The sequence below is a fragment of the Alligator sinensis genome, unplaced genomic scaffold (genome assembly GCF_000455745.1).
Source record: "Alligator sinensis unplaced genomic scaffold, ASM45574v1 scaffold262_1, whole genome shotgun sequence".
Taxonomy (NCBI): Eukaryota; Metazoa; Chordata; order Crocodylia; family Alligatoridae; genus Alligator; species Alligator sinensis.
In genome coordinates this window covers 2,895,311-2,922,602 of record NW_005841904.1, presented here as the reverse complement: position 1 = coordinate 2,922,602, position 27,292 = coordinate 2,895,311, and the positions used below count along the sequence as shown (strand labels likewise).

Sequence of the window (27,292 nt, the reverse complement as noted above, 5' to 3'; positions counted from 1 at the left end):
GAAAGAGTTTAGAATCAGATTCCTGGATGTATATCATGGAATATTTAGATTAGGAAAACCAATCTGACCCCTTCCACAATATTGATGAGCGTATGATTTCCTTTAGGTAAACTGGCATATCTATGGCAATACATCTTTCCATTTCCTTCAGTAACTAGTTAGTTTTCGTGGTTGCATCTACATGTGCACTTTACTGTGGAGTAGACTAATTAGCTCTCCAGTAAAGCATCACCATCTACACGTGTGCCAGTATTAGGGTGCAATAGACTAATTAACTCTGCCGTAAAATAGTACTGTTGGGTTCTGGGGGCCTCCCAGGGCAGCAGTGGAGCCAGGCTGGCAACTTGGAGCCAGGCTAGCATCCAGAGTGCAGCTCTGGCCAGATAGGCTCCTGTTTCTGGCAGCACATGCTGCTCCCACGTGCGCCACACCACTTTTTTTAGTGGTGGGTTGTTTTGTTTTGTTTTGTTTTTTTACACCAGGATCTCCCAGTATCATAAAAACCATTGCACTGCAAAGTAGCAGTGCAATGAATGGTTGCACATGCGCTGTGTACAGTTTGCGGCACCTCAAATAGGTTTGAGGCACTGCAAACCGCACGTGCATGATCATTAGAACGTGCCCAGCGTACTATTTGAAACAGCAAAAAACATGCTCTAAAGTTAAGGTTGTTGTATAGTATTCAAGATGAATAATAAATGCATCTTTTTATTTTCATACGGTGCATTTAAACCTTTTCCCCCTCAAAGCACTTTTCCTGCTAGGTAATTTTTCTCTCATCTTTGAAAATCTGTCTTTGGTAATCTGAATTTGCTTTATATTGAGTCTGAGCTTTTGCCATTTTTGGTATGTAATGGAAGGGTCCCCAGAATTTGTGCAGTAGAGTGCTTCTTTTCTTTTCTGTGTTGCTGCTGTGAGATTTTGAAGTCATGTGGAGGTTGCATAGGAATCACCATTTCTCTGCTGTGAGACTTTCTTCTGTCAGGAGTAGAGTATGAGTCCACCTATCAGTGATTAAATACTATTACACTAATGTTATTTTCTGTGGATTTTTGCCTTTATTTTCTTTTTCTGCACCCATATTTCTATGCAAACTGAACCATGCACCTCTTGAATATTAGAAAAACTTATGGCTTGTATCTTATGTTCCTCTTTTTTTCCCCCTCCTCGGTATATTTAGACATTATTGTATAAAAGGAATCTGTTAAATCCTATTCAGTTTCAGGTGAATATTGTAGATCTGAATTTACTACTAGAAATATGTACCAAGGTCTTCAGAAGTGGAAAAAGCAAGCCACTGGATCATTTTCATACACATATAAGCAACTAAAATCACTGACGTGGAAGCTTTATATTAATTTAATATAGATGGTTGTCTTTAAAAATACTGTGTATTTTTGGTAAATACTGTGCCAGTTCTTCAAATGTGGACATTTTAGCAGATTTCCATGTTTTGGATATTTGTAAGGGAATTCCAATTTTAATTATAAGTGCTTGGTCTGGGTACCCTGCTTAGGTACACATAGTAGAAAGTTTAACTGATTAGGTCAACCTCTATGTACTGCTTGTATATATTGAATAAAGATATTAGATCCTATCAATGAGGTATAGTGATTTTGAAACAAATGGTTTTATTTGTACTTGTATAAAATATGAAAATTAGTTTAAGATATGGTTTTTTTCTTATCTTTTTTATTGCCACAGGAAACTTCATGGTGCTGTGGTCAACCTGCAGAACATCAGTTTTTAAATCAGTAACAAACAGATTAATTAAAAACTTGGCCTGCTCTGGGATCTGTGCCAGCCTAGTCTGCGTGCCTTTTGACATTGTCCTCAGTGCCAGTCCACAGTGCTGCTGGTGGATCTATACCATGATGTTTTGTAAAATTGTCAAGTTCTTGCACAAAGTCTTCTGCTCAGTGATCATCCTTAGTTTTCCTGCTATTGCTTTGGACAGGTAAGATCAGCTTTACTGACGTGCTGTTTTTATTTTTGGTTTTACAAAATTCCAAAAGAATGGATTTATATACAGCATACTGATACGACTAATGTGAAATAGATTGTCTTCCTGTCAGATTCCAGTATAAATCAGTGTTAAATCTGAAAAAGGAAAGCAGACTATAGAGAAAAATGGTGATGATATGAACTGACTGCATAATTCATCACAAAAATATGTTACTTGACATCAACACTGCAATTTTGCTGCAAATAATGATACCTACATTGTGAATGCTATGAAGGCTGTTGTACAAACTTATTGATAATCATGTAGTTAACTTGAGTCCTAGCCATACTGGACCAAATCCTCTATTGACTTCAGTAGGGTTAAATTAATTTATAAATGTTGTCCCAATACATTTCAATTAATATTGGGCAAAATTTGTACGTGTAACTATGGCTGGAAGTGCCACTTTAGTCTTCATTATAATCTCCATACTTTTTGGCCCAGTTTCTTTTCCCCATGTGGTAGTAAAATAAGAAGAAAGGCAAAATTACCCCTAGGGTTTTGAGGCTCCCATATATCACAGCACACTGGGCATAAATAGGAGGGAGGATTGTGTTTCATCCACTGCAAAATAAATTCATGAATCCAGATAAAAGCAGTGGAGAAAATCATTTGTCCCATAATTGCATACAGTGCTTAATGAGCATCAGGATAATGCTCCTAAATAAATATAGGGTCCAATCCCACTGAATTTGGTAGGAGTGTTACACACTTACATGAGGCTTGTAGGACTGCACATGTAATTATACACACGTTGTTCTGAAATTGAGGATGGAAACCCACATGAATGAAATGAAGAAAGGTTAATAGAAGGTTTTATGAACCCATATTGCTCTGTTTTGTACAGCTCTGTTTGACATTTCCCCTTTACTAAAAATTGCTTCAGAGTCATGTTAGCTAAACCTATTCCCAGTTCCTATAATCTTGATTTGTTTTGTTTCAAGAGAAATTTAAAAAATATCATATTTTTCCCTAAAAGCAAGATAAACAAAGGGTCTGATTTTTTTTTTTAGACTACGTATTTTTAAAGCCCCAGGGTTTATTATTTATTTATTTATTATTATTATGTTCCTGTCGAGATACTGCATGGACACTTCACAATGGCCACAGAGAAAACATAACTAATTATATCCAGTCAAACTGTTCTTCATGAAAGAACTCTTCTACAAGGTAGGTTCATTCACTCTGTGCAACTTTAGGTGCTCATGACATGTCATAAACAGCCAGAGCTACAAAACTGTTAATACTGCATTTGTGGTACCACAACTGTGGTACTGCTGGATACTTTTGAAGTCTGATGGGTTAGTTTCTACAGGTTTTTAATTGGTTTGGATTTACACTGAAGATATCTTTTACTTTGGACATCTTGAGGGAAGATATGTGCATTTTCTGAGATCAGGAATAAAGTTTATGACTTTCAGTATCAAGAACCATTAAGCCCTATCCCCAGGGATAAAGAGAATCTCTATTCCCTCTGACTAAAAATAGACCATCTAAAGGACAGTACCAACAAAAATCACATTATTAGATCTGCTACACAAGGTCTGATATTTAAATAATTTTTAATATAATTACTTCAGCTTCCACAGATGAATATACAAATTGGAGATTCACATGCAAATTGCTATTATATGTCTAACTGTCTATTTGCTCAATGCCCTTGCTACTAGATCTTTTGCAAATGAAGTCCATAGAATGTTTCCAGTAAAAGGGTGAACACAGGACTATACAGCATATGCAGGAATTGCTGTGTATAGCACTGTGCGCTGCCAATAACCTTTCTACAAAGCAACATGATTTTAAGACCTCGTTCTGTTTTCATGTACATGCCTGCTAGAATTATAGCTGCTGTTTATTTTTGGTGTTATTTCTTGACAGGTACAGCTAAGATTCTTGAATTCTGAACCACTAATAGACAGAGGCCATACTTTCCTACATGGCCTGGGTGACTTATTACACACAAAAGCATGGATGCGATAGGCTTCTCACTTCACTGATTTGTATGACAAATGAGTAGAGAGAGGTAGTTAGCTGTGTTAGTCTGAAGTCTGGCAGAAGGCAGGGTAAATCTGTACTTTATGGACTAAATGATTAAAAATACATACACTGAGCTCTTGTCAAAGCTTATACTATGCATTTCCAATTTTACAAAAGCTTATGCTATGCATCTTTGGTTTAGTTAATCCATAAAGTACAAATCTACCCTGCTTTTTGTATGACAAGTGTCAGAGTACAGAAAACTGTGCTCCAGTCATATTCCAATTGCTGCTTACAATTATGCTTTATTTAGGATATTTATAGATAACTAATTTTGAAGAGATCGATAGTTCTATAGATTCATGAGTGCACATTAAAACAAATTGGAATATAATTTCAGATGTAGAGCTAGAAGGTGGCTGATCACTGACGGTTTGCTTTCGAGTGTAGATCTTCTGAATATAGTGCTGTTGTTGTGCCAGAATTGTAAACCCCAGTTCTTGCTTATGAAAGAATAGTGATTTAGCAGCCCTCATCATTCCCTGACAGCTACCAAGACATTCCCCCTAAGCACTGTCCCAGTGCCACTTCTCCAAGTCATGACTGTGTGATCCCAAACAATCTATGTCTTTCTCTTTTTCTCTTTTAAATTGTTGTGTTTTATTCTTGGCAGGTACTACTCAGTTCTATACCCACTGGAAAGAAAAATTTCTGATGCAAAGTCTCGAGACCTGGTTATATACATCTGGGCCCATGCTGTGGTAGCCAGTATTCCTGTATTTGCTGTGACCAATGTATCTGACATTTATGCCATGTCTACCTGTACTGAATCCTGGAGTTACTCCCTTGGCCACCTGGTGTATGTCATCATTTATAACATCACAACTGTGATTGTACCAGTAGCCGTGGTGTTTCTTTTTATGATTCTTATTCGCAGGGCACTTAGTGCCAGCCAGAAGAAGAAAGTCATCATAGCTGCCTTAAGGACCCCTCAGAATACTATTTCTATTCCATATGCCTCCCAACGAGAAGCTGAACTACATGCCATGCTGCTCTCCATGGTTATGATCTTTATTTTCTGCAGTGTCCCCTATATGACTCTTGTGATTTACAGAACCATACTCAATATTTCTGATATTTCAGTTTTCTTGCACCTCACTGCCATCTGGTTGCCCAAGGTCTCTCTGCTAGCCAATCCATTGCTCTTTTTGACTGTTAACAAATCTGTACGGAAGTGCTTAGTGGGGACCGTAGTGCAGCTACACCGGAGGTACAGCAGGAGAAATATTGTCAGCTCTGGGGGTGTTGCAGATACCAATCTGGAGCCCAGTGTCCGTTCTGGTAGCCAGCTCCTGGAGATGTTTCACATTGGGCAGCAGCAGATCTTCAAACCCACAGAGGATGAAGAGAATGAAACTAAATCTGTTGGCTCTGGTGACTTTCAGCAGAAGGAAATTCCAACTACCAGTTTAGAGGTAGAACAGACTTTGGTTAAAAAATGTATACCACAAACCATTGCAGACTCTGCTGCTCAGGTGGCCCCAGCAATGCCCACAGAAGCAGATATGGCCAATGACAAATATTCCATGCAGTTTGGCTTTGGGCCCTTTGAGCTGCCTCCGCAGTGGCTCTCAGAAAATCGGAACAGTAAGAAGCGATTGCTGCCGCCTTTGGGAAACACACCAGAAGAACTTATCCAGACAAAGCAACCCAAGGGTAAAGCAGAAAGAAAAATTAGCAGGAACAATAAAGTCAGTATCTTTCCTAAGGTGGATTCCTAGTAAGAGCAGGATCTCTATGTGACAAAAGAAGGCTACCTTCTGATGTATGTGTGATCCCATGGATCTTTGTTTTGCTGAAATTTGTTACAGGCTGATTTTTTGTGCCAAATACTTAAAAACAAAACAAAAGGGAAACATATGTAAGTGTTCCTTATGAACCTGTTTTTATTAAAAAAATATATCTATAGACAGCCATTCTTAATTTTACTTGTGAAATATAGTACATACAGTAGTATAGGTCTGATTCAAGACTTTCATATTGAGGTTTGGCAGTTGGTTTACTGGGCACTCAGTAAACAGAAACAAAACGAATCTGTGGACTGGTAGAAAGGGCTTCAGGGAGTACAAAATGGAGACAAAATAGTTTACTTGTCAGGCCTGTTATACATAGTTACCTGGAAATGGACGGTACATTTCTGCATGTTTCATTAATGAAATATAAAAAGATGCCCACTTCGCCTTTCATAACAAAGTAAAAAAAAATCCCCATTTGTTCTTTACACGTTGCTCTTTATCAGTTGGCTCTGCCATTCTCTTAGATTAAACATGCTAACTCTTGGCCTAGAGCATCCTCAAAGCCTGAGGATACCTCATTCCTGGATAGGAGGCTCAAAAATTGTTAACGTTAATAGGACAAAGCTTCTATGATATTCATTTATCTTTTGAAAACTGAAGCATCTCTGTAGTATAATTACAGGTAGATTGCAGGTCACGTGATGCTGATTCAGCTCCAACATACATGCACATATATGTTGAGGTCATAGAACTGAAGCTCTTTGATACTATGATGATGAGCATAGTACAAATGCCAAAAGTGTATAAAAGGCCAGCATATTGTAAATAGCCAAACTGATAAACCTCTGCCTTGAGAGTAAATGTTAGTGCATTCCTTTACTTTGGGCAGGGGCTGGAAGACATGGTGAGAGAGGAACCTTTTCCTTCCTTTCAGTATGTCGGCATAAATCCCAAACATGCTAATGTAAGTTAGGTGACGCTGTGGAATGAGGATCACTGAAGGCATTAATTGCAAATCAGATTTCCAAACCAAGTACTTAAATCCTATGTGAATTGGAGCAAAACTGTCCATTATGTTAGTGTGCTCATACATTGTACTGTAGTTTGCCTCTTTTCTATTATTGCAGATGTATTGTCTTGTGTATCTTGAATGTGACTTTTACTGTTACAACCTGTAAAACCTGAAAACTACCGTATCCCAGCACTTTAATCCTCATTCTGTTACAAGCAGTCCTTCATCCTTCCTTCTCTGCATTTGCTGTTGTCTCACACTGTAGTTTATCAAAAGCACAAATTGATAATTCCCTAATACTCCTTATGTGTTCTTGTGTTCCTTCTGTAGTTTAGATCTTCATTGCATGCCAAGCCTTCACCTGTAGCTTACTGAGTGTTTATCATAGTGATTTTTTTAAACTTATGTTTAAAAGAATTAAGTGAAGAACCTTGCCAAGTTTACAATAACATAGCAAATATATGTTTAAAAGCAAGAAAAAATTCTGCCTAGGCAGAGATTAGTGAATATTATCAGTTCTTCCTTTGGTGCATCTGAAGCAGGACAGTAGCTTCAGATGGATCTAAGGGTGATTCATTTCTACAGATCACTAAAAGCAAGCATTTTAATAAAATGTAGTGTGGGTTCTAAACACCACTGTAAATTACATGTGTTTGTTCTTTCCTTTTAGGTTGTGCTTCTATATGTGCTATATCAGGGGTCTTGGGAGTTGTGGCCCTCAGCAGGATCCCAAACTGCTGATAGACATTACAGCTGTCCTGTTCTTTCCATATTGCAAAATGGGAAAGTGGTCTGGCACGATTTTGGCCAGAAAAGTAGGTAGATTTTGTTGGGGGAAAGAGGGAGATCCAAATATGGAGAACGTTGAGAAGCACCAGGCTATTTTCTGTGCATATTGGTAAAATATAGTAACGGAATGTGCTTGTTTTTCCAAGTTGTTAGAAAAGTAGAAACCATCTATAAAAGGAAGATCTCAGCTGTAGTATCTTCCTTGTAAGGTCTGGGCTAAATTAAGCATTTGTGGCCTACTTTCAAGGAAAAATAAGCAAGAGACAGCATTATTCTGCTTCCTCTGAACTTTGGGTATTTTGATAAAATTGGAACCTAAGTTTGAACCTCCCTACAGAAAACAAAACCACCACTGATTTTGTTCATCTCTAATTTCAAGTTCAATATAATGTCAATAATAAATATTATGAACCAAATTCAGATATATACTGGGCATGGATTTGGTGTTAATGAATCCTGAATTATTATTATTGGTATTGGTATTAGTATTATTAGCATTAGTATTGAGGAAGGCAGGTGGTAGTAGCTGGTTTTGATTATGGAGATTAAAAAAATGCATTATTCTATTCACACAGGAGGTATTTAAAAGCTGGCTTGTACTTATCAGCAGACTGGCTAAAGACATTGCATTCCTTCAGCAAACAAATCAATAAGAATGCATTTTCTGCATGTGAAGAATTGCTTTATAATAGGATAGTTGGAAACCATTTTATTTTGGTTCATTTTCAGCAGAGTTTATTTGAATTTTTCTGTGAATTAGGGTAAGCCATACAAAAGCACATCTTCTGTATTCCTTGAAAGAACTGATCCTTGGATATCTTGTAATACAGGTGCTTAATTCAACAGAATAATAGTAAGTAACATTATGATAGAACATTAGTAAAGGAACACAACAGAATTATGGAGACTGGTAAGGCATTATGGGGTATTTCACTTTGGAACGCTGGTTAGAAGTCAGCCAGATCACTAGTAACTCTAAATTGTTGCCATTTTGTTGGCTTTTATGCAGTGATTTCAACATGTCAGGGTGCCCTCCAGAAACCCATTATGAAGATTAATTTGATTACGAGGTCTCCCTTTTCCTATTAGCCTAAACATGGGGCAAAGTGAAAGACAAAAACTATTGTCACTACCCAAAAACTGAATAAATGGTCATACTCAATCATTGGCGAGACAAAGTAGAGGTGGTGTAGTGGGGTGGGAGAAGAGGCAAAGAGAGACAGAGAATTTGCACCAGGCAAAAAGACTGGGATTTTAATTTCACTATTTAAGAATAATATTATGGAGAGACAAAATCCAAATTCTGGTCGTTTGGAAGAAATAAATAGCTAATACTATATAGAAGAGGAAATCCTTTAAAAGGAAAGCTACATATTGAAAGACAGGGTCAATGTGTGGCTTTCAGGTTGACCCCTGAAGTTATTCCAATTTTTGTGTAGCAGTTCTTCAACATTTTATTAATGTGCAAGTTGGCTGCTTTGGCAACAGCGTATTTTACAGTAAAACTCATCATAATAAACACCCATTGAACTGAGAGAAAAGTTCATTAAAAAGGGGGCTTGCTATAATAGTGGTGGTCAGTTTGGTACAACATAATAAAGAAAAAAGAGTTCCTGCTGTTAGGCTTGTTATAATTAGAGTTTGTTAGGAAGCTGTACTGTATTATGAAATGATAGGGTAGGGAACCATTAGTCTTTTATATGAATATATAGATCTGAATTTGCAATAATTTAACATGGTTGATTTGTAATATACTGTACATGTATAAATAATCTTTTATGTACATTTCCCAGAAAAGCATAATCTTTTTTCTGTGATTGGTGATTGTAATTAAAAGCCTGCTTGCCAGCATTTTACTTGTCAGTTGGTAAGGGACTGAACACACCCTAGGTTTGAATGATCAACCTTATGAATCTTGTGATGTTTTAGACCACACCAACCCCTGAAACAACAGATCAAAAACTTTGTTACCTTAAAGGTAGGTTTTGAGTTGAAAGTTGTTTGTAAAGACTGTTACAGTCTTAAAAAAAACAAAGTGATGGAAATGAAAGGTTAACAGAAAGTATTAAAATAATCCCACAACCTACTCCCCTGGTTCCTTTCTGCCTCTGGCTTTATCAATTCTCTGGAAATTGGATAACTTCCTAGGTCTTTCCATGCCCTACAGACCTTAGAATTTCTTCATTGCTTATGTCTTTTCTTTTGCTGAATAACTTTAAATAGAACATAAAAACTTTACAAGGTGGAATATGCAAAGACTATTTAAGTGGCTTCTATCTATTAAGTTTTAATGGTGTAATTTAAGTAGATACAGTTTAACTGTGCAAAATGTGATGCATCTTATTTTTGTTCAGAACTCCCCAGAAATAAGAGTACAGCTTCAATTCACAATAATTTCTTAGGGTGATATCTTATTGGACCACCTGCATAGGTGAGATAGTCAGACAAGCTTTCAAATGCAAGAAATTTTTCATTTGGTTTCATTTCATTTTCAATAGAAATCACTTTTAAAGAGCTGTACCTCCAAATCTTAGAAAAGAATACACCCGAAAGCACTTGAATTTTATTTTGCTAACAGTGGTTTTTCTATACAATACTAGAGGTATTACAGTATAGTTTATAGAAGAGATATAACACTCTCTGCATATATGGGTCTAGAAATGTGCGACTAGCCCGATTTAATTTTCAATAACTTGTACTTCAAGAACAGTTTGGAGGGCACAAAAAAAAAAAAAAAAGAGAGAGCTAGGTACCAGTCTGTAATACACTTCTACAAATGAACAAACAAATTGCATGCCTGCAGAGCTAAGACTAAAACTCTTTACCCTTTCACTGAAGGATGCTAAATCCTCTCTCCTCTTCCTTTGGAGGTTGTGGGGAGGAACAGCAGGGGAGCTGCCAAGATTAATCTTCATTTTATATCAGTTTTTAAGCTGCTAAACCAGACAAGTTTATTGAAGAGTCCTGAAAGACTGATTTTTTTCTGGTTGATGTTCCTGAGGAAACTAACAAAAATGTAGAATGCTGTGGTAACATTTTTTCATTCCTGAACACCTCTTATGCATGCACATCTGAGCCATTCTTGATATTCCTGCCAGGGAGCTAGGCTAAACTCACTGCATCATGATGAAGATTTAACTTAAATTCAAAAGTTCATTTTGCACAGCAAGCATCTTGTTACCCTCTCTCCCCAACCTAAAAAAACCCAACAAACACTTGTTGCAAGTGAGGCTGCCAGTTAAACTCTTGGAGGTCTGATGCCCATGATTCCTTTCATTTGGAAAGCAGCTCTCATAACAGGGGAAAGATAAGAAAGGAAGTGGTAGTTAGGACTTTGGAGGCTTGACTTAATTTGCAGAATGTCTTGAATAGCTTTGTAAAAGTCACTGAATATCTTGGCCTTAGTTGCCGGCTCATGTTATGCTCCGTCTGATTAGTCTGTGTACTTGTTAGAGCAAGTATTTCTTTGTGATCTATGGTTAAAGTCTATTGATGGATTGGCCATTGTGTTGGACTGGCCCGGCCGTTGTTTTGTGATGTGCTCAATGCCACAGTTAAGTTAATTGTGAGAGCTAATGTGTGTGTCCAGTAGTGGGCTTTCACCCCAAAAGTCCTGCCCTTATCTGTGGTAGAGGCTTGTCTCTATTGATCTAGGTGTTGTCAATCTCTGGAGCTCATCTCTTGTCCAAGCAGCTCCCCCCCCACCCTTTTTATTTTATTTTTTACACTTTATCTTCTACACCAAGACAACTTACTTTATTTAGCACCTTGGCTAACAAGCTGAAGTTCATCGCGATGTCTTGCTGGCCCCTCCCACACACCCGCAATCTCTCCTGCCACAACTTGTTACAGGAGAAGGCTGGATGCTGGGGCGTGTGGGTCTTGATGCTTTGGCTCTTGCAGTTTGTCTTAGTGTAGTAAAGGCTCCACCAACCCCTACACCAGAGCTTTCCAAACTGTGTGCCGCAACACATTAGCGTGTCGGCGGCAGTGTGTAAGTGTGTCGCGCAAAATGCAGAAAATTTTGCAGAAGAGCACCGCGGAGCTCCCTTACTCGCATCTGCTTCCCTTGGCCCCTCCCCCGGAACTGAATTACTGTGTCGTGAAATGATGCATGTCTAAAAAGTGTGTCACCAACATGAAAAGTTTGGAAAGCTCTGCCCTACACCCTCGCCCGGTCCATCGGGTGATAATTCAGTTGTCTCCGCAGTCTGCCTTCGAGCAGTGCAAAAAAGATAATCCTTGGGTCTCTAGGTCTGGCCAATCAGTATCCTGATGGGCCCGGTTGTGCCTCGGCTGGCTGGAACCTGGCGCAGACCTGCCAGTAATCCTAGCCAGTCTTTTTCTTGGCTTATTGTCCTGATAGTTGTAAACACACTATCTGGGGCGACTTTCCTCTCACCCTGATGTAAACGAGAACAGAAAAACAAACTGGCACTTCTTCTGCCCTTATAGTCCCAACTTTGTGGTACCCTTTTTCTTCAGCCTTGCTATTAGGATCTTTGCGGTACCTTCTAACTGCCTCTCCGCAGGTGCAGCTTCTGTTTCTCTCCCGGCCATTCCTTCAGGGCTCTCTTCCCACCACAGAGTTGCTTCCCTCAGCCCGAGCTCCCTTGCTTCCTCAGCACCTCCGCCTCTCCCTGCCGCCGCCGCTGCGCGAGTCAGTCTCTTCCGGTTTCCTGTGTCCCCCTTTTGCCTGCTCGGCGTCTCCTCTCCTTTTCCCCTGGCGTTGCGGCTGACTCCCCTCCCCTCTCCTCTCCTCTCCTCTCCTCCTGCAACACCGGGTGAGGAAGGAGCCCTGTGGTCGTCTTCGCAGTACAGGTGGGGCCATTTTAATTCTCTGGGACTCCTCTCTCTCCTCACAATCTGATCTCTGGAATGTCTCGCTTCTGCTTCTGAACTGAGACTAGCATGGCTCACAAGTCAAAAGAAAAAGTTAGGTTAGTGTTCACATTTAATTTACCCTGGATAGAAAACTACTTGTGCACTTCATTTCTCCGCCTGAAACTTAGAGAAAAATAACTGATGATACCTTGCTTTGCTGTCTTGACTTGTTCACTGGAGCTTTTTGGTTACCAGCTACCCTAAGAATTTTGGGTGCTGTGAAGAAAAACCACCTTTGGTGGGGGGAACACAGAGAATAAATATTCAGGATGCATAAGACAAATGAGCCTAAGAGTTAAAAACAGTCTTGACGTTTTGCCACTCAGTCTGCTCTAAAGCAGTTGAAATTGGTGCTTCAGTTTTGCTGAAATGAAAAAGCAGATATGCTAAAACTGTGTTTAAACTGAAAAGTGCAAATTAAAGTAGTACTAATAGGAACAAGATTTTTCCATGGCACTTTTTGTTTTATTTTTCTTGATTGGATTAGGGAGAAGGGTAAATGAATTCAGTTGGCATGGAGACTGTATTCTAGGTCTCAAGCAGGCTGGTCTAAATGCATCCTCATCAAGATACTAATTTTTAGTATGAAGAGCAAGCACAGCTTGGAGTGCTTTTTTCCTTCTGTGTTGCCTCTGTTCACAAGAGTTTTCTGCAGGTAAACCTAACCTCCACTTCCCTGTTTCATAGAACTTTCTGGTTTATTGTGGAACAAAACTGATCTTTTACAAGAAAGGAAGAAAGAAAATGGCATCCTTCTCATGCTCTGGTTACAGTGTAAACTTCACTCTGTAGGTACGGCCACGTTCTATTGTGCTCTTAGACTGGGGAGATTTCAGCATCTTTGTTTAAATTATGACATCTTTAGTGTGAATTTACCAGTATTTGTGCCTGGATTTATACTCCATGCACCTCCACTGAATGTAGTTAGGTTGCTTGTGTTAAGTCTGTACAGCAGCATTATTTTTTAGTGAGGCTCATGACATTTGGTGGTAATCTGGAGTTTTATCTCCTGGAATCGAGTAATTATGTGAGAGTGCCAATTTTCATAATTTAAAAAAGTCCTTAAGTTTCAATTTCCTATGTTGGGGAGCAATGCTTAAAAATGTTGTGAATGTACCAAAAAGGCTGAGAGACCAGTGGACAAAGAAAAAGACCCATTTCTAAAATTCTTTTTAAAGACTATATGATGTTGAAGGCCTGACTTAAGATTTTTAAATAGTTAGGATTGGCACTTTGGAAGCTGACTTTGTCCTACTTTCCCTTTAATAAATACTACTTAATAAGTAGTTTCTTTTTTTAAGTGCTAGAGGTGAACTCAGCACTATGTACATGCATAAAGAACTCCTCAACCATAAGAAAAAGAAAAGTACAAGAAGCAGAGACCCGTTGCCAAATGGCCAGTTTGAGGCTGCACTTGCTTGACACCCGCTGAAGAAAGTGTTCCTGAGGCTGTTTCTGAGCACTCATGCCATTTTTTATCATACAGTTCCAACCACCAAGGGGTTTATTATTTAAATGAAGATCTAGACAATACAGATCTAGCATATTGTTGCCACACGGAAATGGAAGATCCAAATGGTAAACAGCGTGGGGTCCCCTTCCGGTTTAATGTAGAATGGACTGATAGAATAAGAGGCTTTTGAAAAGGGACTGGAATTTGAGGATTGATTGCTTCAGTCCAAATCCTAAAAGTATCTATATACTAGTATCGAGCCTGATTCCCATTGGTTTATGCTCTGTGGGCACAGCACCTACAACTCCAAATGACTTTTGTGGAAACTGTGTGCGCTCAGTTCCTCTGATAGTTTTATCTGATGCCAAAGCAAAGAAAGGAATTACAAGCAGAGGGTTGGCACAGAAGAAATTGAAAATATAAGAACAAGAGAAGGGTTCAGATATGGACATGAAGAGGGAATGGAACGTTATGGGCAACAAGATGGAGAGCAGGAAGAACTGTGATGAACAAAATCTGGAAGACCAGAGGAAATTTGAAATTAAATCTCATGAAAGCCTTTTCTAGAAGAGCTTTGCAGCCCTGTTTTGAACTAGTATGTGGTCCTTGTAATCCACACTGATAGCTGAAAATCAGATGCATTTTGGATATTTATCTGAATTGATTCCAAATGCTATACTTCTTGAGTTTCAGACAGTAATACTGTCTTAGTGATATGTAAGAATAAAAACTTGTTGTATGGTGCTTAGGCATCTTAAATGCATCTCAGCTAAAAAACCGAACAAATGTAAGAGTACAATCAGAATTGTGGGCTGGTTCTAATACCACTTATGCAGTGGAAGCTGCTCTTGATTTATGACCATATGAGATCAGGATCAGGCCCTCTAATTCTATTGTGCATTTATATCAAGGTGCACTTATTGAACGCATTGTCTATCTGTATAGAAAATTAGTTTATTTCAGAAATAGTTAAGCAGGGCAATGTCTCATGAAACCCATGGAAATGATAGCACATTTTAAAGAAAAATATATGAAACACATTGACAATACACAATAGTGCTCATCATTATGAAAAGAAAGAGCCTTTTCAGGCTTGAGTGACTTGTCTGAGATCCTTGGGTTTGTGTTGAATCTTTGTGAAGTCTTAGATATAAAAAAGTAAAAAGTGCTTGATATTTCTATAGCAGTTTGATATAATCCAAGAATCTCAAAACACTTGCTAAACATTCATTTTTACATAAATTGTATGATGCCTGAAACTGTTATCCATGTCATATGTACACTCTCAGTGTTCTATGTTCTGCCCTGAAATATTATTTTTTGCAGTTGGAAGGATGTCTGAGGTATTTTTCCAGCAGCAGGTGGGGTTTGCCTGCTGGGGGCTAGTTTAAGATCCCCACTCTTTACTAGCCTTAATAGAGCATACTTGTAATGCAGTAGGTATCCCTGACCAGGTTGGGGCTCCATGCAATTGCACACTTTGCACTGTGCTAAGAAGTCATTGTTCTTCAGTTCACAGTCATGTTATGAGCATCCAGAAAATACAAGTCGAGAACACCCAGTACATTTTCCCCTTTAATTTGTGTGGCAATCACATTGAATTCATTGTGCCTAACCTGTTAAGTTGTGCTTTGTCTCAATTTACTGTGCCCTACTTGCCTGAAGGGAACCAGGTCTGAATCTGAACTTATGTCATGAAAAGTAGCCTCTGAATGCCTGTAAACAGGCAGGAAGTGTTTTAGAACATCCCCAGGAAACTTTGAGAAAGTTTATAGGCATAGAATGAAGGGCTGCTGGCTTCTGAATGCAGCTCAGACCCTGAGCAAGGTGGAGGATTTTTGTGGCTCAAGTTTTTAAATCATGTAACTAAAAAGATATCGTTGGTTGAAGCACAATGGGAAATGCAGTGTGATTCCACCTCTCTGTAAAACATGTGTCATGAGGGCTTAGACATATTAGGCTATTGGGGGTTGGTAATCTTTTGCTGTTATGGGCCTGGAGCTTGTGATGCATTCCCCTGCTGCTAGATGCAAATCTACACTTTCCACAGAGATCTTAAGCAAGCCGCCTGTGCTTACCCTTACTGCACAGGTACCCTCTGCAGTGAGGGTGAACACAGATACAAGAGAGCAGCAGGGAGGGCTGTGGCGGCAGGTGGTGTGGAGGGAATGGGTGACTTGGGTGGTGCCCCAGACTGAATCCAACCTCTAACAGCTAGATCTGGCTCATGGGCTGTATGCTGCCAACCCCTGGGTTAGGTCAATCCCTGTTCTTGTGTCCAAAGAATGCTGCACCTCTCCTATTTAGATTTCTAGGCCCATGGCAGCCTCAGGACTATCTTTGACAGTTGTCTTGCTGTAATGGTCCCAGCAGGCCTGTCTCCTTCTGTCTCTACCTTTACATGGGATGCTCTGTGTACCTAGGATTCCTTTAGTGGCAGGACACAGAGTTTCTCATGTTGTAGCAGATATATTTTGTCAGAACCCAGTAGTTGCATGCCTATGGCACAGTGGAAAATTCCATTGGTTTGATACATGTGCCATAGTGGAACATCCCACTGTCAATCATTCTGAATGTTATGGCACAGTGGAAAATTCCGCTGGTGGCAGTAACTAGGTCACGGTGGAAAATTCTGCTATGTCAGAACCCAATAACTATATGCCACAGTAATGGAAAATTACAGCTTAGAAAAGTTCCCGCCAACTTTATGCAAACACGCACACCACCATTGGCTGGTTCTAAATTATTCATATTTGGTGACTCGCGATTGGCTTGTTAGTCATATAAAAGTTAAAGCAGTTTCCGCCCAAGTCGGAGAACTCTGCATATTTCTCCAGGTTGGAGAACTCTGTACATCTCGGAGTAAACCTGGCGGACTGATCACCCACCAGTGACTCCCCGTCGCCGACCTACCGACGTAGCCCCCGCTCTGCATGCTCGTTAAGCCGTTCACGGACATCTCATTTCGTTCTCAGAAAGCTTTCCTCTTGTTCGGTTTGCAACTTGTTCGGTTTCTTCCTGTGCTGTATACACCGACGGTGTAAGTAAATAATCTCTTTGTTCAACCAATATGCTTCAGTGCCTAATTCCGCTCCATCGGTCAAAAGTACCCACCTGCTGTTTCGGGCTACTGGCCATAGCCTCGGCCTGCCACTCAACCGCCACATATTCCTGTGAGATGTTTCAAATGTTATGTTAACCTCAGGGCCTTTGGCACCAACCTGGATGCCAAATCATTGCCATAATGCAATGTACCATTGTTTGAGATGCAGTGGATATGTCAAAATAGAGGTAGTAAGACACAGTCTTTGTATAATGTTCAAATGCAGTTGAAGTTCACAGTAGTATGGAACAAAAGTAAACAATCCTGTGTTGATTGTTCAGTGGTTTCAGTGTAGTCCTAAGTGGAAAGGTGTCCATTTAACGAAAGCATCTGCCTCTCAGAGAGTTGAATAGTTATGGCAGCAACACTGGGGTCTGTGTACTGATGCTGGCCCGTGATGTGCTTGATGTAGATGTTGTGGGACCTGTGGATGGTGTCGGACACCATGAGGTGCTGCATCAGCTTGGTGTAGCAGCAGGCACACAGGATGCTCTTGTTGCTGGGGTCCCAGGCTCCAAGTGTTCCCACACTAAGCGCGTTGACTGTCATGTCATAGTCATGGCTCCTCAAGATGTTGGCCAGTGGGGCGTACTTCTCCTGCTCATGAGCCCAGGCGTCGGTGAAGGCTTGACACGGGTTCTCTAAGGGGATGGTGACATCTACAGTCACGACTGTCTTGGCCCTCATGGGTAATGGTGATGTTGGGGAGCATCTGGCTCTTGCAGTATGGGATGGTGCGGTTCAGAGATCTCCCCATCTGTGGCCGGGATGGCCTTCACCAGGCAGTACTGGACTAAACCTGAGCCCAGTCCTGCCCGTTTAAGTTCTGGCTATCAGAAACCAAGGTTTTATTTTAAAAAAGCAAGTAAATTTCTAGTCCTCACCACTGCATAAGAAGACTGAGAATGTGATCCATGTACAACTGATACAATGCTGTAAATCGTCATTTGTAGAGAGCTTGCAACAATAGATCTGAGAAATGTAGCCCATTACAATGAGGTGATAACTCCAAGCCCTACTGCTTTGGGGAATCTGGCTGGCTGTGTGCCTCAAAATAGCTCTGTGGGGCAAAAGGGAGATCACCTACCCAAGCTGACATGCTCTTGCTTCTGTGGTACGTGCTTGAGGACCTGCTAGATCTCCAAGGCAGTCCAAGTGTTTTAGTATATATAATTTGCATCAGAGTGGCAGTTTGTGCCTTTGGAATATATCCAAATATGCTTCTGTAGTAATGAAAACCCTGTACATGGTAATTATAATAGAAATTCTTATATTCTAGTGGCAGTATCTGGTCTCAACTTTATTTAAGATTGCTAGATTGACTAATACTCATTTCTGCAATTCATGATGCATCAAGGTATGTACTTTCATACTGTAGATAATGTACTTTCAGACATGATCCCCTGCATTATATATAATCTACATGAGAGCCCTTGAAGCTGTTAAACATCATTTAAGCACAGCAATATCAATCTTGGATTAATGCTAGTGTCTTAGTGCACCTGGAGCTCTGCATATTTGAATTTAATGTAGCCCACTAAAATACATGCTGGGTTTTCATACATACTAAAGGGTTTTCTGCATTATCTATGTCCACTTTAATTGTGAATCCTGTCATAATTACTGTACTAAACAACAGAATAATTCCAATAAAAGTGGAACAGCTCTAAAACAACACATACCAGCAAGGAGTTGTAAAAGCCATATGTTGCTCTGAGTGTGTATGTGTCTGTCAGAATCTTGTAGCAGATAGCGGTCACATGGCCCCAAAAACTAACATACATTCTGGCAGCCACATTCTCTGAATCCAGACTAACCCATGACACAGTGCTGTTTTACTAAGTAATTTATTAGCTACTTGTTTAGCTGCCTGGAAGGACCCATTGCAAGATGTGTACATTCTCAGTGGCTCTCCAGATCAGACACCTGCATTGATACTTGAACAAAATGGGTTAGTCAGGGAAGACCATTTTTAGTTTAGTCTTTTCCCTGTTACCATCCCTTCTTACTTTTAGAGCTGTTTATACAGTAAAGTGAATAGAGATTCACATTACTGTAGAATAATGCTTGACTTTAATAGGCTCATTGAAAACTGTATTTTAAAAATAACCATGAACATAATCCTATTAACTAAGGAAGCACTTATGCATGGGAAACTATACAACAGTGGTCACCAACCAGTGGATCTCGATCCCCACTGGTAGATCTTGGAGCCTCTTGGACTCTAGTCGAGGCTTGGGTGAGGGGTTGAGTGCCTGCGTGCATGCACGTGTGCACCCCAGCCCAGCAGGTCAGTCTGTGGGGAAGGGAAGGGGGGGAGGCCCCCATGGTGAGGGACAGTGCCGCAGAGGCAGGAGCAGGGGTAAGTTGAATGGGGCTCCAGCCAGATGGGACTTACCTGCTGGGGAGGCGTGCCCCCCAAATCATTTTTTCTCCCTCTGCCTCAATCTGCCCCCCCCTTCCCTCTCTACAGACTTACCTGCTGGGGGGAGTGTGGCAGCAGTCCATAGTAGATCTTGAGTTGCTTTTAAATGCTAAAGGTGATCTCCTACTTAAAAAGGTTGGAAACTACTGTTATACAAATGAATCAAAATTAAAAGATAAAAAGATTCATCAGTTGTCATGTTGGATAAATTGTTTAATAGGCTGATATTTGGAATGGGTGATCTCTATAGTGCAATGTTCTTAAGTCCATTTGCGTTTACTGGAAAAAACAACATATTCCTTTTTGGGACTTCAGAGAAGATTGTTATAACTCAGGCTACAGTTTCCTGCCTTACAGCTCTTTTCTCAAGCTAAAATTAACAATATTCAAACTTTAACAAGTTAAAGACAAATGAAGTTCAGATACCCAGTGAAACTTTGGAACAGTATGCAAAAGCCCTGAATTAGAGTGCTTCACCATCTAGTGGATGGAAAGGGGACTGTAAGAATATCTTTAGTATTAAATAATAAAAAAAAGATGCAACAGTCCAGTTTTAAAAGTTATGGGTATCTTAAAACCCCATTTTCATACCATTCTGCAGACAACTTTTTAAACTTATGGAAGTGAAGTAGGTTTAAAAATCCTGTTTACATTTTACTTATTATTAGAAGATTGTGTTCTCATAAAAAGCAAGCCAAATAAACTGTACCCTGGTGGAATTTTGCCAATACAGTGAACTAGGATTAATTTTTCTATGGAATAATTCACCACTATGGTTTGAGTTGCTATTGTTCTGATTTCCCACCAGCTCCTCCATTCTTTTCTCTCAATTATCAACTCATAATCAGTCACTACTGCATAATTCACCAATATTTGCATTTCCCTTGGGGAGGTGAATTAATCATAGCTTACTACCTAGAGACACACACATGCTGGAATACCAGTTGGTCAAGAATTGCATCTTGGATTGACATTGATCTGCTGTCTGAAGTTTGTAGCACAGGACTGACCTGAGAGACAGAATATGGATTATAGTAGCATGGTTACTGTGTTTGCTTCCAGTCCAACTCTGCTAATCATATTCATGTTTAGTAGCTTCCTAAGGAAAGCATATCCTTGATTGCAAAGGGATGACTTGCAGAATTAGGCAGGAAATATGCATAAGGACAGCACAATTAGCCTTTTAGACATTGTAAGTTTTGTTCGGTAAGTGAATAAGTTAACCTGGTTTGCCAAAATCAGGCTACCTCACATACGTTTGCCAAGGAATGCCATAATACATTTGTAGACATAGCTGGGAAAGGTTTTTTGTTTAATAAGATCTTTCATGAGAACTGGTGGGAAAAGAAAATTAGGAGCCAAATCCAGGACCAGGATTTTTGACAGATGACACAAATGCTACCAGCAATGGCTTTCCTTTACCATTTTTCATTTCTCGGACATGGGGCAGCAATTTCTGATGCACGATAGGGAACCTGGTCAGCATCTGCTCAGCAAACTTGTTTGCTGAGTTCCACCTTCTTCAGGCCTCACCTAAAAAATTGCAAGAAGTAGTTGACAAGAATTGATTTAAGATTTTGACTCTCAGAAACACTGAAATCAAGAAGCATCACTAGTGTAACAGGCAGGAAGGACCAGGAAAGGAACTGTCTTGGGGTGGGGGGGGCAAAAGGTGCTGTTGCCACAGTTGCGCTGATGCAGGGCTGCACTCAGCACTGCAGGAATCAGCAGAACTGCACAGCTACATGGCTGAGAAGTGGGCACAAGATAAGCCACCACAGGGCTGTTATCGCCCAGCTTTGCCCTAATGTGACTCCTTCACTACTTCTTGGGTCTCACTGGGAGGCTGTCAGTTCTTCAAGGCAGGAGCTGCCTTACTGGCTATCAGAGGTGATGCTGGGGGGTGGAGGGCTAGACCCCCAAATTTGCCTCAGTGCCCCCCCCGGTCCAAGCCACCCCCATCCACTTCTGCCTCAGGATGCTGCCGCCTGCCCCGCTCAGCCCACCCGAGCCCGCGCACCCCTGCTACTGCACGTGCGCAGAGCAAGCCACTGAGCCCACATGGGGTTGGTCGGGTTAAGACACAGCACCCAGCTCCCATAGAGGTTCCTTATTGCAGGGCACAAGGGCGCGGGCACAGATCACTCCTCTCTGTGCAGCTTTTCTTCCCCAGCAGCCAGAGGCAGAGACTTAATCCAGAGGGTTTGAAAGCAGCAGGCCTGAATCCGCCCCGCCCCCGCCCTTTCTGCACGGATGGCATTGCCCCGCAGTGAGCGGCTGTTCTCGTGAGTTTGCAATCCCAGAAGTGTGTGTGGGGGTGGGGGGGGGGAGTTGGCATGGAAATGGCGTTGCTGGCCGAAGCTGGCATGGGCCACGGTGTGGCTGGTGAGTGTGGACCGGGCTGGGCTGGGCTGTGCGGTGTGCGGCCCTCAAGGCGCCAGGGCCGTCGCAGTCGTGCCCCCCCCCCCCCCCCTCTGGTTCTGTTGTCTTTTTTTTGCGGCGCTGTCCCCCCCCGCCCCACCCTGCTTTGTCTGTTGCATTTTCTGCGCGCGAGTGTTTGCAGAATCCTCTCTGCCGGCTGCTTCCCTTGGACGCCGCTGTCTCCTTGCCCCTCTTCCCCTTGCCACGAGGGAGGGGAAACATGGACTGAATAATAATATTCAGTGATGACTCAGTTAAAACAGTCATCATTGTAGGCATACTAATAACCATCATAATAGCAATCCTGAGAACGCCCTTAGTAATAAGCATCATATTAACAGTGATAGTAGTAATAATTATAACCAGAATCATTGTTGGCATTATAACCCGGAGAAGGCCCATAGGGATATGCATTTGGGCGGTGGGGAGGGGGGGGAGCAGGCCCAGACCCCAAGCAGCAGGAGGTAAAGGGGGTGTGGGTCTGGATGGGAGGGAGCATGGGGCTCTGTCCCCACCCTCTAACAAACAGCCAATCAGAGTGTGAATAAGCATTCCAATAGAAGCTAGCAGCAGTTGAATGCTGTTATGATGGTGGGGACACGGGATGGGGGGACAGAGAATGGTGGGGATGCCACAGGGGATGGGGGGCCACCCTGCTCCCTGGAGGCGGGGGCAATGGAGCGGATGGAACAGGGGAGGGCGAGGACACCGGAGCTGGCCTCACCCTGACTTTACTCCTTACAGGTCATGGTGGCAGCAGAATGGGGGAGAGCTGGGTTGGGATGCTGGGGGGGAGCAGGCCACCAGCTCTGGCCTTAGTCTGCCCCTTTCCCCTTCCATTGTTGCTGCCTGCAGGGCCTGATGGGGCAGCAGTGGGAGGAATAGCCAGTGCACCATGGCAGTAGTGGTGGTGGGGGAAGGGGAGGAGTGGGCCTAGGCATGATGCGGGGGAGGACCAGGCCCAAGGGTTGGGAGAAGCCGGGCCACTGTGGCGGGGGAGCAGTGGGCCTGGACAAACCCTGTAGCGGTGGGGGCAGGACAGGAAGAGCAGGCTCTGAGCCGAGGCGGGGGTGGGAAGGAGTGGAACTGGGCCCGAGTAGTAGTAATAATAGTGAAAGAGGCTTTTCAGTTTCAAGAAACTTGATGACAACTTACCAGGGGCTGTTTCTGACAATTGGAAAGGTGCAACAAGTTAAGTCTTCACTGAGATTTTATTAAGGGCTAAACAGCCTTTGATGACAGTGTGTTGTTTAAGAAACTTCATTGTATCAAGCCTCAGCTCTACTGTTGGTACGTAACACTTAAAACTCCAGCATATTTTTTAAGTTAACCATTGTGAGATGCTGTTTATAGAAGAGTGTGGCAGGGCTTAAGTTGCTGACGTGTGAGAGGCTGCTGTGTTGGATGGCACACACACATGCTTTTGTCTCCCAGGCTTGTAGCTTCAGCATCAAGTATTTCTTACTACCATCATCTGGTTTTTGGCCCTGTCTGATGGTTTTATTTATGTCCCTGAGATTTCTCTTTTCCTTCATTTTCAACCAGTGCTAAACCACTTGGGTACCCTTTAGGCATTTCTTGCTCTGATTAACTTTGCCTTATATTCAGCAAGTCTTCTCATGCATCTCAGATGTGTGGGAAGGAAGGCATTTGAATGTCTGGGAAGTCTAATAGGGATTCCAAATGTTTGGGATTGCTCATCCCTCCATAAATAAATAGACCAACCCACTCTGTTATTACATAATTATTATGTCTAACATCTCAATGAGTATAAATTTGAAAGTGTTGTTTCCAAAGCGTAGGATCAGGAGCCAATGGATTTAACAACTATGCTTTACAAATGAAAATAAACACTGTAATTGTTTTCTTTCTGTCATACTTTCTTCTTACCTATGTTTGTAAAATGCTGTGTAAATATAGATGTAATATGCCATATATGTGATTTCAAATAATAATTTGCTGTGTCATGCACAGAAATAAAGTGCCATTTGACTATCCTCCACTGTTTGTATCATGTCTGGATATATTCTATGAACCTGCTAAATACTTCAACTTAGCTGCTATTTTGTTAGCACTAACTTTGTTGAGTTCAGGTTTAAAGAGGACTGTAATAGCACTACTCTTACTGAAGGAATGTTTTGGGGGTTTGGGTATATTATTTAGATATGCTTGCAGGTCTTGTAACCAGCCTGCTTAATTTTTGCTTTGAGTCAGTGGCTCCATACAAATGTAGCCAAGAAAAATGGAGAACTAATGAATACCTGGAATGTCTACATGTGCATTTATACTGACTTAAATGTACCGTGCAGTAAGTTATTGTGCACTAAGCAGGAATAGGTCAGCGCCTACGTGTGCAGGCGACCTGGGACTAAATTTAGTCCTTGGTTAGAGTAGCCTGCCATGTGCCTTTGTGGCCACTGGGGGGAGCTCCAGCTTCTGACCGTATGGCTGCCAGCCCTTGGGACTGACTCAGGGGCGGGCAGTTATTTTAGGTGGAGGGCCACTTGATGAGTTTTGGCGAGTTGAGGGCGAAATGAGTAGCCTCGCCCCTTCAGTTGCCCCACCGCATGGTCACCATCTTGGGGCCAGAAGTCCTGCCCCTCGAGCCCTGACCTTTGCCACTGGAAGTCCCTCCCCTTGCACAACTTACCAGGTAACAAGGGATTGTGACCCCCTCTAACATCCTGCCCCAGCAGTGGGGCTTTAGGGGCATCAGACCTCCCCCAGAACTTTCCCCCTACCTGTGCCAGCTGGTCCCAAAAGGAAGAGGCTCCGCCGCTGCTTCTGCTGGCCAGTGCCGACCTGGTTGGGCTCGCCCTGTCCCCAGCAGCACGTGGGAAGGTGGCTTCAGCCACATGCTGCTCCGGATGGGATAACCCAGCCGGGTCTGCACTGGCCAGTAAAAGTGGCATGCAGCTGAAGCCAGATTCCCACGCGCTGCTAGGGACAGGAGGAGCCCGGCTGGGTCTGCACCGGCCAGCAGAAGTGGCGGTGGAGCCATGTGCCACTCAGGATGGGATGAGCCCAGCTGGAGCAGCAGGGGCTCAGCTGCACTTTCTCCCTACCTGCACCGGTCAGTCCCGAGTGGCACACAGCTCCGCTGCCACTTCGCTGGCCAGATCAGACCCAGCCAGTCTCCTCCCATCCCCAGCATCATGCGGCTGAAGCCAGCTTCTCACGTGCTGCTGGGGACAGGAGAAGCCCGGCCAGGTCTGCAGTGGCCAGCAGAAGCAGCAGTGGAGCTGTGCGCTGCTCGGGGTGGGACGAGTCCGGCCAGAGTGGCAGGGGCTCAGCTGCACTTTCCCCCTGCCTGTGCTGGTCAGTCTTGAGCAGCACATGGCTACGCTGCTGCTTCTGCTGGCTGGTGCTGACCTGGCTGGTATCCTCCCGTCCCCAGCAGCATGCGAGGAGCCCCTTTCAGCTGCATGCCACCTTTCCTGGCCAGTGCAGACCCAGCCAGGCTCCTCCCATCCCCAGCATCATGCGGCTGAAGCCAGCTTCCTGTGTGCTACTGGGGTCAGGGCGAGCCCGGCCAGGTCTGCACCAGCCAGCAGAAGCAGCAGTGGAGCTTTGTGCCTCGGGACTGACCAGCACAGGTAGGAGGAAAATGCACCTGAGCCCCTGCTGCTTCGGCTGGGCTCATTCTGTCCCAAGTGGCACATGGCTCTGCCGCCACCTCTCCTCCCTGGTTCTGACTGGGCTGGAGCTGCCATCCAGCTGCTGCTTCCCCTCCCCAGTGCTGGCCCAGCCCTGCCCTGCACGGCCCGAGTGGCATGGCACAGGGGAAGCCTGCCCAGCAGACACTTTCCTGGGCTTACCTGCAGGGCAGGGCCCTTTCCAGTCCTGTGCAGCAAAGCAGAACCCGGCCCAGACACTGTTTCCCCTCACCGGCGCCACAGGTTTTGGCTCAGCCCCCCCGCCCCCCAAGCTGCAAACGTGGCCTGAGCCAGGGGCGAGGCCAGCAGCGTCAGGCTGAGGTCAGGGTTGGTTGCCTCTGAATCAGAACCCAAGTAAATAGCCTGAGATCCTGCAGCCGATGGCTGGTGCTGCTGGAGGCTTTTAGAGAAACAGCCGCCATTACGTGTGTTTTGAAAGGCTCTGTGGGCCGGAGGGAAGTGCTTGGCAGGCTGGATGCAGCCCGCTGGCCGTATTTTGCCCACCCCTGGACTAACTTCAGTCCCAAATTGAAGCCAGAGCTGGATGCCAGCACTTGGGACTAACTTTAGTCCCAAGTTGATGCCTGGAGAGGCAGCCAGCCAGGAGCCCTGCAGCTGGGCTCAGGCCAGCCCCCTAGTGGCCGAGCAGACCCAGCAGGGAGGCCCTCTGGGTTACTGTGCAGTAATGCATCTACATGTGTGTTACTGGACATAACTAATTGGACATAAATTTGATACCTGGCTCAGGCAGGTATCAAATTTATACTCAAGTGGGCTTAAGTCACCATATTTACTGCACAGTACAGGTGCGCACATGTAGATATGTGCCCGTACTTTGCAGTAATTTCAGTTACTGTGCAGTAAATGCACATGTGTAGACATGCTCACTGTATATATTTCTCATCAAAGATGCCTGATTTTTTAGGCCTTCTAGTCCTATTTGATTTGTAGCCTAACTTTTGTGGGGTAAGGGGGCAAGTTATTATTAGGTAGTAGCTCTTTTTTTTTTTTTTTTTTTTTTTTTGGCTTTTTATTCATTTTAGACCACAATGGATATTACAAGAGGAAACCTAGATGAAATTTCGAGGCCTGCCTCTAGCTCCAGAGCTCATCTTGGTAGCCGAGCTTCAAGTGCATCTTTGGAGGTGTTAACACCAGAGCCATGCTTATCAAAGGTAACTATTTTAATCTTTGGCACATCACAACCTTTGTCTGACAAAGAAGAAAAGATAAAATCTCTCTTGTTAAAACTTTGTAAAGTGCTGTGTGGTTTACGATACAAATTGCTGGGTTAAGTGCTCATCAGTATTTTTCAAAAGAAATGATAGACTCAAAACCAATACCCTATACACCCTAAAGTATGCTTCAGGTGTTAATGTGTGGACAGTCCAGGCAGTAGCATAGTAACGGGGGAGTGGGGGCATACTTGGTCCCCCAGTGGCACTTGTGATTTTGCCACCGGCATTTCTGGGCTTGGCGATTGGCCACCAGGGGGCTCCCTCCCCCGCCCCACTGCCCCTGCTCAGCAGCCGGGGGACCCCCCCACTCAGCAATTGGCTGCGGGGGGGGAGGGGGGCAGCGCAAATGGAAGCATTGACCCCCGGGTGCCGGAGACCCATGGTATGCCACTGAATCCAGGTGTTAAGAGCACAAGGAGCTGCCTAAAATTAATGCGTAACCAGGCCCTTATATAAGTGCATAATTTGCTGAATTGCATTACAAAATACTGGTCCTAGTACAGGTTTTCCTTGCTTTATGCTGTACACTCTTT

At 42.9% G+C, this 27,292-nt stretch overlaps 2 protein-coding genes across 17 annotated transcripts in view; both read left to right on the top strand.

Annotated features, from left to right (window-relative positions):
* The window catches only part of GPR176 (G protein-coupled receptor 176), a 134,545-nt gene extending 122,918 nt beyond the window's left edge, over positions 1-11,627 (top strand). For all 6 annotated transcript variants that reach the window (XM_025197752.1, XM_025197751.1, XM_025197750.1 and 3 more), the window contains 2 exons: positions 1,705-1,957; positions 4,656-11,627. In XM_025197752.1, coding sequence (XP_025053537.1) covers positions 1,713-1,957; positions 4,656-5,763 — 1,353 coding nt within the window. In that variant the 5' untranslated portion in view covers positions 1,705-1,712 and the 3' untranslated portion in view covers positions 5,764-11,627. The remainder of the gene's footprint in view (positions 1-1,704; positions 1,958-4,655) is intronic.
* The window catches only part of FSIP1 (fibrous sheath interacting protein 1), a 173,182-nt gene continuing 157,512 nt past the window's right edge, over positions 11,623-27,292 (top strand). For 4 of the 11 annotated variants that reach the window (XM_025197742.1, XM_025197740.1, XM_014517371.2 and 1 more), the window contains exons 1-2: positions 11,623-12,400; positions 26,565-26,696. In XM_025197742.1, coding sequence (XP_025053527.1) covers positions 26,571-26,696 — 126 coding nt within the window. In that variant the 5' untranslated portion in view covers positions 11,623-12,400; positions 26,565-26,570. Of the gene's footprint in view, positions 12,520-13,150; positions 13,256-16,753; positions 16,957-26,564; positions 26,697-27,292 lie in introns of those variants that run through there. The other 7 variants (XM_025197743.1, XM_025197745.1, XM_025197741.1 and 4 more) reach the window with 6 other exon arrangements.